Source organism: Arachis hypogaea, chromosome 5, assembly GCF_003086295.3.
Source record: "Arachis hypogaea cultivar Tifrunner chromosome 5, arahy.Tifrunner.gnm2.J5K5, whole genome shotgun sequence".
NCBI classification, from domain to species: domain Eukaryota; kingdom Viridiplantae; phylum Streptophyta; class Magnoliopsida; order Fabales; family Fabaceae; genus Arachis; species Arachis hypogaea.
The window spans coordinates 114,924,373-114,936,954 of NC_092040.1; the positions used below are offsets into that span (position 1 = coordinate 114,924,373).

General features: G+C 26.1%; 1 protein-coding gene across 4 annotated transcripts; it reads left to right on the top strand.

The window, feature by feature from the left end:
* Positions 1-8,380: 8,380 nt before the first annotated feature.
* On the top strand, positions 8,381-12,427 carry LOC112803032 (type IV inositol polyphosphate 5-phosphatase 3). Of its 4 annotated transcripts, none has more exons than XM_025846483.3 (11): positions 8,381-8,745; positions 8,920-9,064; positions 9,268-9,330; positions 9,461-9,533; positions 9,666-9,770; positions 9,894-10,755; positions 10,892-11,076; positions 11,237-11,345; positions 11,442-11,584; positions 11,724-11,953; positions 12,068-12,427. In XM_025846483.3, the coding sequence occupies exons 1-10, from the start codon at positions 8,716-8,718 to the stop codon at positions 11,941-11,943; spliced, it is 1,935 nt and encodes a 644-aa protein (XP_025702268.1). In that variant the 5' UTR covers positions 8,381-8,715; the 3' UTR covers positions 11,944-11,953; positions 12,068-12,427. The 4 variants fall into 4 exon arrangements, 2 of the variants coding, with proteins under 2 accessions (XP_025702268.1, XP_025702267.1); XM_025846482.3 differs by having other exon boundaries at positions 8,430-8,745; positions 8,872-9,064; XR_011881597.1 differs by having other exon boundaries at positions 8,449-8,745; positions 11,447-11,584.
* Positions 12,428-12,582: the final 155 nt, after the last annotated feature.

Sequence of the window (12,582 nt, forward strand, 5' to 3'; positions counted from 1 at the left end):
ATATCAGTATTTAATAAATAATTATTTATTAATATATCAAGTAATTATGTAAAAAGTAAAATATACAAATATTTAAGAGAGTGCGCTCCCGTGTACCAATTAGAAAAAAAATCAATTCAAGAAATGGCGTTTGATTGCCTTAATGAAAATATATTTATTAGGGCAATTTACGCAAATAAAATAAATGAGCAAAATCTTTACGCAAATACAATAATTAAACTTATCTTTAATTAATTTAACGTTCTGGAGCAATCAATTAAGTTATTTTCGACCAACTTCGTTTTATTCTTTTTATATAATAATCAACAATATATTGGAATATTTTCAATTAGGAAAAGTACGAGAAGTTAATGGAATTTTTATATAATGTACACAATAGAGGTTTAGAGAGTATTAGAGATATAACTATTAGTATTATCTTTTTTCATCAGTTAAAATTTTTGGGATGAGTGGTATCATGACATAGTATTAGAGCTCTAGATCCGAAAGGTTAAAAGTTCGATTCTTGATGAATTCAAAAATCAATTTAAGGGTTAAAAGTTCGATTCGGGTTAAAAGTGTTTTTCGGAAGATGTTTATTATTTCTAATACTTAGATGGTTATTCTAGATAGTATAAGAGATGTTCATTTTGTAACTCAATAACTCATTATACACATTGTACTCTATTGTCATTCCTATACCTGCTGTAAAATAAAAGTGAGAAATTTGAGTGATGAAGATATTGAAAGAAAAAAATATATTTTATTTTTTAAATAAAATAAATTATTAGACTAAACCAAAAATTATTATACTTTATTAATGTTATATAAAAATGGACTGATTTTTTTTATGAATGAAAAAAGGACTGAAAAAATATACCGAAAAAAAAAGAGAGAACTGAAAAATAAGAAAAAAAGGAACTACGTCTATTATTTTTTTTTTAACAAAAATTAAAAATTTGGGGCTATTCCCCCTCTCCTCCGCCTTTTCATATGTGGAGCTTCACCCCTGGCTAGAAGCAAGTTCGTTAAGAAATTAGATTTTGCACCATATATATCCATATTATTTATGAAATATTCTTTAATAATAATAAAGGACCGCCATAGTTTACATCTTCACTCAGGTGCATATCATAATTCATGCATCGATGTTAGGTCTTTATCATAATTCTATAGCCGACTATATATAATAAATTTTTAATAAAATAACAATTAATAATATCTCCTCTTTAAATATATTTTATTTTATTTTTTCAAAAAAAGGGTCATATATTAATATACTTTCTATATTCTAAATCTCTAACCATGAAAATAAGAAAGGTGATTGCTATAATATCTAAAAGTATTTATCTAACTTATTAAAAAAAATTAAAAATTAATATTTATTTTAAAAATATAAAAAATAATAATTATCAAATATTTAAAAATTACTATAAAAAATAAATTAAACAAAAATTAAACACCAAATTATAAACACTATAAAATTCATCGATAAAAAAACATCTCACCTTAAAAATATAGAATTTAGAAAGCAGAGTCTAAATTATATGGAGGAACAATAGTATTATATGTTTTTGTGTACATATGATTCTCACATGGGATGTGACATAAGACATTAAAGTACAACATATATATATATACACACATACATAGTAATCTTCACAATAAAACAAACATATGATATAATATGATATGTGTCATGCTTCATTCTTGTGAGGTGTTGCCTTGCTAGCTAGAAACCTCCATTAATTTCTAAAGCTTAAGGGGTCCCATATTGCATGTGATGTGTAATTTTCCTAAACTATATGATAGTGTTTGGTAGAGAGACATAGATAGAAAGACTCAGATTAAGAAATAGATATTTAAAGATAAAAATTGAAATAAATTTTAGTATTCTATTATTTAGTGTAAAATGAAAGATAGAAATTGAAATAAGAATAAAGTTTTAATTTAATTTGTATAAAAAATAAAATTAAAATTAATTAATTAAAATGAAAATATTTTAAGTATAAAATATTATTAAAATTTTAGTTTCCGTCTCTAAAAATTTTAATTCTCTGTGTTTCTACTTTTTAAAAGTACTAAAATACTGAAATTTTAATAATAGAAACAAAAATTTTAGTACTAATATCTAAGCTAACAAATATAATACTGAATATTTTAAAACAAACGCCTGCCTATATGATACTATGATATAATAAAGGTTTTTTTTATTAGAAGATTGAAATAATTGAAATTTTTATATGCGCATTATAATTAGAAAGAGAATCAAAATAATTAGGCTATATATGAATTAATGAACTAACTTAAAATTCCAACTCAACAACAAGGTAACGTTTATATATGGGGTAAACTCATGTACAATTGTTTTTATATTAAGTTTATAATTAAAAATTATTAAATAAATTTAATTAAATTATTATTAGCTATCAATTTTATATAAAGATAATTATTGTACGTAAATTTCCACACACACACATATATATATATATATATATATATATATATATATATATATATATATATATATCCTTTTTTATTAACTATAAAGTCTAAGAGTCAGATAATTTTATAATTCATAAGTGCAAGATAATTCTCTAACACATTAAACTAACTTCTTAATTTGAGTTATTTCTATTTAATTTCTTATATTAGCTGCGAAAACTAAATGTATAAAGATATTATGTATAAGGAAAGAATAATAAGGATAATATATTAGCTAAAGAATCTAATTATTAAATTTTGATGCCTGAATTAATTAATAACCGGACCATAATATATACGATTTGTTTTTAGGAAAAAAAATAAAAGAAAGATGAGATGAAATTTAGAAAGAATGGCCAGCCATATATACTTGTCTCCCATCCAATTATATGCCGTTGCTGGATTGTTTATTCAGAGACCGCAAAGCTGTGTTGAACTTAATTATACGGAATTGTTAGGTAACTAATAATTTTTTTGAATAATATAAATAATTATTAATTAAATAAAAATATATTATATATTTAAATTATTTATTTAAATTTTAATATTAAAATAATTATTTATATATTTAATAAAATAAATATTTAAATTTATATTGTTTAATATTTTTATTATTTATTTATATTTTTTTTAATTATATTAATTACATAACTCTTTATATAATAATAATAATAATAATAATAATAATAATAATAATAATAATAAGTTCCAAACCACTTTTCATTTTTGCTTAATGCATGCTAGCGAACTTAATTACCTATATATTTATCGAGTAATATTACATTATTAATAAATATTATTATTTAATTAACAATTATCTAGATTCATATTTAACAAAATTTTGTATATAATAAAAATATATAATTTATATTTATATTTATTAAAATTTACACAATAAATTAATATATTTTATATTTATATTTTTTAAAATTTATACATATAAATTAATAAATTTTATTTATTAAAAATAATTTAATATTTATACTGATTAAATAATAATTAAAAATACTAAAAATTATTAAATTTTTTATATTTATATTTAGTGAATATTCCTCAAAAAAAAAAAAAGAAAAAAAAAGAGAAAAGCTTATTCTATTTCAAATATATATATAGGTGTTAACCTTGCTGAAAGTGCACCTATTTTGACTCGAGTCTTCCAAAGGCACATGGGTGGAATTGACTTTATGAGAAATTGTTATTCTTTTCTTCAACTTATTAATTATTACTCTCTTAAATTATTTACCAAAATATGAAAGCACGTTTCAATGTAGCATCTCCTTACTTTAGTACGAGAAAAAAAAATAACAGTAATATATATATATATATATATATATATATATATTCAATGATCATAAATTTATATATAATCATCATAAATTTATATATAAATATACATATTATTTAATTTATTTTTAATGTCTATTATTTTATAATTTACATGGTTTTCTCTTCATCACTACTTGTTAAAAGTTTGTTAAAAGTTTGTGGAGATTTGAATTTCTACGCGTCAAAATAAAAGGTACATCTAAGGAAGGTATGAAGCTAACATAAACAACAACAAAGATTCGATAAAAAAAGATGAAGTTTTAATTAATTATGTAATATGTTAATTAGTAAATTTACGGTAATGGTTAAAATTTCCAAAAGATAATAAATATGTTAATTTTTCGAGCATATTGTATAATTGAAAGATGCATGAACTTACCTCGATGCACCTTTCTTCTCAAAAATTCATAATTGTGTTAATAATGGGAGGTTAGTAAGGTATGGCTTTTTTTTTTTTAGGATAAAGTATACTTTTTGTCTCTAAAATTTGATAAAAATTTTAAAAATATTCATAAGTTTATTTTGTTAAATTTTGTTTTAGAAATTTTCGATTTACATCAAATATACTTCTAACGGCTAATTTTTCAAAAAATTTAAGACCAATTCAACAACAATTTCATAAGAACAACCCTCAATACAAGCAAATCAAGGATAATTTTCATGCATTATTATTAAATTAGTCTTAAATTTTTGAAAAATTTAGCCGTCAAGGATATATTTGATGCAAATCGAAAATTTTTAGAATAAAATTAAAACGAAATAAAACTTATGAGTATTTTTGAAACTTTTGCCAAACTTCAAAAACAAAAAATATAATTTATCCTTTTCTTAATACATTACAAAAAGAGAAAAAAAATGCTATAATAATTTCAAACAACGATTAAATCTTATAATTTTAAATCAAAACAACGATGAATAAATAAGAAAACTATAAAATCATCATAAAAGAATTAGATTATAAATTAGATGATTTATTAATGATAAATTGATAGCTTGTATCAACAAATTTTTTGCTATAAATAACTGTGCATCAATAAAGATTATGTATTTATATGGTAATCAATTAGAGAAGGATCATGTTTAAAAAAAAAACTTAAAAATATATTTTTATCTTAAAAAATTAATGATTTTTCTTAAATATTATATAAATTATATTTGTTTAATAATTTTTATAAAATAATTTTGTTAATAATTAACATTTTTCTAACGATTTTTTAGAGTGATTTTTCTCAATCATCAAACTCTATATTTATCTCCACATTCTCCCAAGAGGAAAAAAAAAAACATTTATGTTTAGCTTGTAGGGGGCTAACATTATTATAGTATATATATTCCAAGCACAACATTTTGGATTTTTGTGGGGGTTCAAATTTCATAAAAATTTACAAGTTGACAATAACTTAGGGACAACGCAAAAACATTGGTCCAAAATGTTTGGTTACTTAAATCAAATTTCTTAATCACCTTGTGGTCCATTACTCTAAGAATTTAATTATTGATTAATATGTAATAGGTTAAAATGGTGATTATATGTTTATAGGTTTAGTTAACATATATTCTTAATATACATGATAAGATTATTAATAATAAAAAATTTAATTTTAAATAAAAATATTCTCAATTTATAATATTAACATGTATGGTAGAGTAATATATATGTTTGCTTTGTTTCAAAGAGCTATTCTAATGAAAGGAAATAACATTAGTCGGTGCTATTAAATAATAAGAAGAACAAAAAGGTTAATCCTCTAACAATAGAAAAAAAGGAGTCACTCCAATAAAGGCGTTTGAAATATTTTTTTAAAAATACTTTTTAATAATTAAAATTTAATATATATAATTAATTAAATTATATTATTTTTGTTAATATTAAGTCAGACAAAATAATTTGATCAAAAAATAGTGAATTAAATTTTGAATTGGTCTAAATTAATATTATTTTTTTATAAAAAATAACTACAATATCTCTATTATTGAAAATGACTAAAATACTTTTATTATATGTATTAATTTTGAGAATTTTAAATTCTAGATCTTTTTTCTCTGTCGTCATAGGATTAAAATTTAGAATTTTCAATATATATATATATATATATATATAATAGGAGTATTTTAGTTATTTTATATAATATGAATATTATAGTCATTTTTTATAAAAGAATATTAATTTAAATCGATTTAAAATTTAATTTATTAATTTATTAGCTAAATTGATTTGTTCGATCTAATTTTAATAAAAATAACATAATTTAATTAATTATATGTGTTAAATTTTAATTTTTAAAAAATATTTTTAAAAAAATATTTTTAACATTTTTATCTAAATGACTTCTATAAAAAAAAGTTATAATTTTTTTAATGATTTGATGTAAATGTGTGAATACCACCCTCTTCAACAATGACTCAACCCCCAACTTCTCCAAAGTTTTTTTTTTCATTATTTTTTGGTTTTTCAACTCCGCGTTGGGTCCCTTCACTGAAATCTAGGGTCCATTATTTTCTTAATTCCGATTATGTATTGTTATTATTTATTATTATTTTCCCCTCTTAATGCTTTCCTACTATTTTGATTTTTGTCACATCTCCAATGCACTCACTTGTCTAACAAGTTATTTTATTTTATGTAAGTTTAATTAGCACTATATAGTAGCCTTTTTGGTTAAGCTGATTTAACCTCATTTTATTGGTTGATTTATGTCATTCTAGAGATACTTAATAGTTAAATGTTATATAATAAATCCTTTAAAAGGGAACCAATTATATGCTAACGTGATTCTTGCATACATGATCATCATCATGATCACATTTTCATTTTTGTTAATCTAATGTGGTTAAGTAGGGCATGAGGTAAGATAGAAATAATGATAATGCTATATGTTTTATTATTAATTAAATTAATGAGATATTGAAAAAAAGGTGTTGGATCCATATGGTCCAAATCCACAATATTTGTATGCTTCTGATATTTTACTAATCACTTAATTAGCTTATTTAATATGGTGCCACTGCCTAAATAATGTTAGTTAGAAAGGGTTTTAATGAATCTTAGTTAGAAAAAGTAAAGCATCTTTTGAAGTGGCACAACTAGGATTGGCATGAAAACGCAGACCACAAATTAAAGAATTTGAGCCACCTTTGTCCAATTGGATGTTGGGCTTCCTGAGGAGCTCTCCATTCTGAAATCAAGTGAGATAATATAAGATGATAAGATATTATATTTAATTTAAAATTTTAAAATAGTAAATTAATGGATCTTTTATCTTATAAATTTTTCGTTCTTTTTTATTTTTTTAATATAAGACTAACTTGATATACTTCTCACACTTACTACATTAACCTTAAATGGTTATATAAGTAACTTAAATAAAATTTGCCTTTTTATTTTATTATTTATCTCATTTATAGTATAAACTTTTTGTTTATTAACATATTTAGTTCTTTCTTACCAAATAAAATATATTCATAATGAAATCGTTTATACGATAAATAAAAAATTAATATAATTTAAAAAAATAAATTATATCAAAATTATCTATATTTATAAATAAAATATTTAAAATATTTATTTAAAAAAAATTATATATATCACATGTCTAAGCTGTTGTAAAAGTTTGTTATCTATTATCCATTCACATTATGAATTTTTGTAATTGATTATATTATTTACGTAGACATACATTTACTGACAATTATATATTTTCTCCTAAGATATTTGTATTTTTCTTACGTGAATTTTGTTAAAGGCACTAATTATAAATTATAATTAAATGGTTTGGTGGGGTTAAGTGCAAGTATTCTATCAAAAGTCAAAACTGAAAGCTATTTATTACTATTTTAGACATGCATCAACTATAAAAAAAGGAAAAAATAAGGAGAATTTTATTATTTATTAGATTTTTTAAAAGTTTATATTACCAACTACTTTATCAATCAATGTAAAAATTGAGACACGAAATATAGACACAAAATTTTTAACGAAGACAATTTTTTCATATTATTACTGTCTCTATACCTTCATGTTCTTAAATACAAATGATATGGTACTGATTTAAACATTTTGAAACAAAAGTTTATAAATTTGAATACTCCTTCCTTCTCAAATTATTTAATAATTATAGTCAATGAATTATAATTTAAATAATATAGTCTTTTTATCCTCACTTAAAAAGTTATAAGTTCGATAATCGTAAATTTTACAATAAAACAAAGAGAATGGTACAAAAAAAAGTTCTAAAGATAGATACTACTGTGATTTATTTTTGAAATTTTGTGATGTTATGATTTTGAGTGAATTATTCAACTCTCAAAACATTTTACTAGACTAGAAAAATGTGTAAATAATATTATATTATAATTTTATATATCACATCATTATTTTTTTAATTTACTTAAAATATCAATATTTCTTAGAATCACGGTTAAAATATAAATAAAATTGACATTGGGCTAAGACTGAAAAATGGACCCCACTTATTGCCGTCTTATAAATAGAATATCAAATAAAAAATTTAACCATAAACATATCAAAGCTTTGGTTGTTAAATGTCAATTAAACTATTAACAAAACTCAAACTCAATTACTCAAACCATTAACCTTAATTAGTTTACTTTAATCATGTGTTTGTGTACCTTAAAAACTCAACAAACTAAACAGAAACAGATCTTAATTCCACAGTTAAAGGCTCAATCAAAAATCTTCTGACACCAACCAAAAAAAAGCTCACTTTTTTCCAGCTCCAACTGCCACTTTTTTCACACTATCTTAGCCAACTAATTCTTTTCCCATTTCACCCCTCCCTCTTCTTCTTCTTCTTCTTCTTCTTCTTCATCAAGGTGGTGTTGCTTTAACAATTAACAGTACCAAATATTTATTTTTTTTCCATCATATTCTGCTTTGTCCATTTCTATACCAATTTCCAAACAGTGATGAAGCAAAGATCACCTCACCATCAGCAGGTACTTCCTCTCTTTCTGTGTGTGTTTGTGTTTGTGGAATGCATGCCATGTGTTTGTTGGTATGTTCGTGTTGGTGTGATGGGGTGTGTTTGTTGATTTTGGGAAAGTTGAGGTTTAAATTTGCAGAGGACTTCTTGGGCTGAATTATGTTGTTTGGGTTGGTCCTGCATACAGCTCTTTTGGGGAAGAGTGGTCCTCAGGAAATGGCTTAACATGGGAACCAACGAGTCTGATTACAGTGCTGACCCTGAAGATGATGATGATGATGATTATGACTTTGATGATGAAGATGCTATTGAAATTGATTCAGACAATGAAGGTCAGTCATGTGTAAATCTGCTCAACTGTGTTTCTATTTTCATTTGGAAAAGGGGGTTGCTTTGGATTTTGTTAATTTGATTATAGTTTGGAGAATTAAGCTTTGAGGTGCATGTCAACTGCCAAATGATAATGACATATTCAGAATTTAGATTGACTTTTTGGCTGTTTTAAGTCTCACTTTGTGTTTGGTGTGTTATGCAGAGTTGGCGAGGCAGTCATGGTTTATGGGCAACCGAGGCGATAAAGCTCATCCTGAATCAAAAGGTGGCTTTCTCCATACATGAATTTCTGACTTGTTAACTTTGAACAGCAAAGTTTTATTCAGCTTGTTTATCACATTCTCAGGACTGTTATGTACTTATGAATAATAGCCTAAGCTTCTATTAAAATGCAGAATATCTTCCAAGGTTAAGGAGGCAAAAGTCATCAACTTATAGGTCTCAGTATATAAACACAAAGGAATTGAGGTGAGATAATGCTCTCATACTTATTTAGGAAGCAAGAGAGAAGACAATAATTTGAAAGTGTGAAAACAAGGTTTATTTTGCTTGTTGCTCAAGCGTCTCACATATTGATTACGGTGTATCTTTGTCTCCTAGAATATGTGTTGGAACATGGAATGTTGGAGGAAAACTTCCACCTGATGACCTTGATATTGATGATTGGTTAGGTGTCAACGAACCGGCCGACATATATGTCCTTGGGTAAGTCGCTAACTGCTTGTTATTGCGAGTCCTTGTTAATGTACATGAAGATCTGATGCCATTTTATGTTCACTTTTGAAATATTTTTACTGGTTTGGATAAAACAATGCTTTGCATTTGCAGTCTTCAAGAGATTGTACCTTTAAACCCTGGTAATATTTTTGGTGCTGAAGATACTCGCCCTGTGCCAAAATGGGAAAATATTATTCGGGAAACCCTGAATCGAGTGCGACATACACCACGAAAGATAAAATCCTTCAGTGATCCTCCTTCTCCATCAAAATATCAGCCATCAGATGATGTCCCAGATATTGAAGAAGAAATATTACTCGAAAGTGATAGTGACATCGGTGAGGAAGTCCATCCCTTGGATGAAGAAAACAATGTTTATACTGAAGTTAGTACTAATAAAACGAATGCTGATGATGACACAAATACAAATTTATTGGCTTCCAATTCTGCTGATATTACAAACTCTGATGTGCCGGTCAAACTTAGTTTACAAAGAGAGTTTTCTTTTCCAAAGAGGTCTGAAAGGAAACACAGCTTCCGCGCTGAAGGTTTATCCGAAAATATGGATACATCATTTGCCCAACAGACCACTAAACTAACCAGAATGCTTAGTGGTTCTGAAAGGATTGGTTTGAGCTGGCCAGAGCCACCACTACATCTGCTATCCCAGCAAGTTTTAGAGAGACCAACATCTTTTAAATCTCTCAAATCCTTTAAATCATCAAAGTCATTCAACACATATAATTCTTTCAAGTCAATCATGGATGAAATGCCAGTTATGCCTTTGCTTCCTGAAATTGATCTTCAAACTTTAATTAAGCGGAAAAGAAGATCCCCATATGTAAGGATTGTGAGTAAGCAGATGGTTGGAATTTTTGTCACTATATGGGTTCGTCGGAGCTTGCGTAAACATATTCAGAATTTGAAGGTGTCAACAGTTGGTGTTGGTGTTATGGGCTACATTGGTAACAAGGTCCATTCACTTTCTTTTTTCTTTAAGTTTAACATAATTTCTTGTGATTTATATTTTGATCTTCTTTAAGTTCATGGTGTTTGAGTATAGTGATCATCTCATCAATATTATTTTGGAAAACGTTTTCGATTTTCAGGGAGCAATATCTGTCAGCATGTCCATATATCAGACTCTTTTTTGCTTCATATGCACCCACCTTTCATCAGGTGAAAAGGAAGGAGATGAACTTCGAAGAAATGCTGATGTTCATGAAATACATCGTAGAACACATTTTCAGTCACTTTCTTATATTGGACTTCCCAAAAGAATCATTGATCATGAGTGAGTGCTTGCTTTGATATACCTTACCAACTACTTCGTGATCTTACCACCTGTGAAAATTGTCCACAATGAAACGTGGTCCTTCGATTCATAATCTTTTAGCTTAATTATTTGTCTCAATATTTTGGCTCAATTTTCTTTGGTCACTGTAATTCTGCAGAAGAATAATTTGGTTGGGAGATCTGAATTACCGTATTAACCTATCAAATATGGAAACAAGAGCTCTTATATTAAAAAAGCAGTGGTCAAAATTGGTTGAGAAAGACCAGGTACTATAGAATATTCATTGTACATGTACTTGTTCACTTCTTCCACAATTTATAAACATGTGAAAAGCTTTGATAACTTACATCATACTGTGACAGCTTAGGCAAGAACTCAAGAATGGTGGTGTGTTTGATGGATGGTCAGAAGGCACCTTAAACTTCCCACCAACTTATAAATATGAGGTTAATTCAGATAAGTACTATGGAGAAGACCCTAAGGTTGGGAAGCGTTCACCGGCGTGGTATGATCTTGTTTGACCTTATATTTTGCTTTCATGTTTGCCAATCCTGTATCTATCATAGTATAAGAACTATACATGTATCTGTTTTATGATTTTCTTTTTCTCATGAATGTTCTTCATGTCTGGGATGACCTTTCAGGTGTGATCGCATTCTTTCACACGGCAAAGGGATGAGATTACTGAATTACAGAAGGGCTGAGCTCAAACTTTCGGATCACAGACCTGTGACGGCCACATACATGGTTGACGTTGAAATGTTCTCTCCTAGGAAGCTACAACGAGCTCTAACTTACACCGATGCAGAGATTGAAAACGAAGAAGTCATAATGAATTCAGGTGGTTGGACCATAGCTACTTAGTATTTAACAGGTGAGCATGGGTTGCTTCCCATGTCATGTACCTCAAAAAGTTATGAACTTGAATATATTAAATATCTCTTGTATCAAGCTTTTGATATATATCCTATTGTGATATCTTGTGCAGGGATACATCATACATAATTAGCTGAAAAGGAGGAAGTATATGCAGAAATGGAATAATTATCAGAGATAGCTGCTGCCACTTCTTAAATTCATAATGCCACTATTAGATATTAGATTCATTCTTTTTCTTTCAAATAATTTTTTAGATCAGTTTTAGTAGAAGAAATAGTTGTGTGAATGATGGTATCAGGGGTCTAGTCTTAACAATAGGATAGAGAGCTAGCTTATTGAATGGGTGTATGTGAATGTAATTTTGTAGTTGGGGTGTGCATAATAACAAGAGATTTTAGTAGAAGCTTTCTTTGTGCATATAGAAATAATTACAAGGCATATATACTTATATGTATATGTTGAGAGTTCATTGCCTTCTTACATTGAAGCTTTCTACTTTCAAGTTTACTTTTCTGAATTTTCTGATAATATTTTAATGCTTACAAAAGATTTGTGTGGATAAGGGATCTACCTTTCAGAGGATATAAATGTTTCAGCCATGTAACAGAAGCTTCTAGAAGTAAA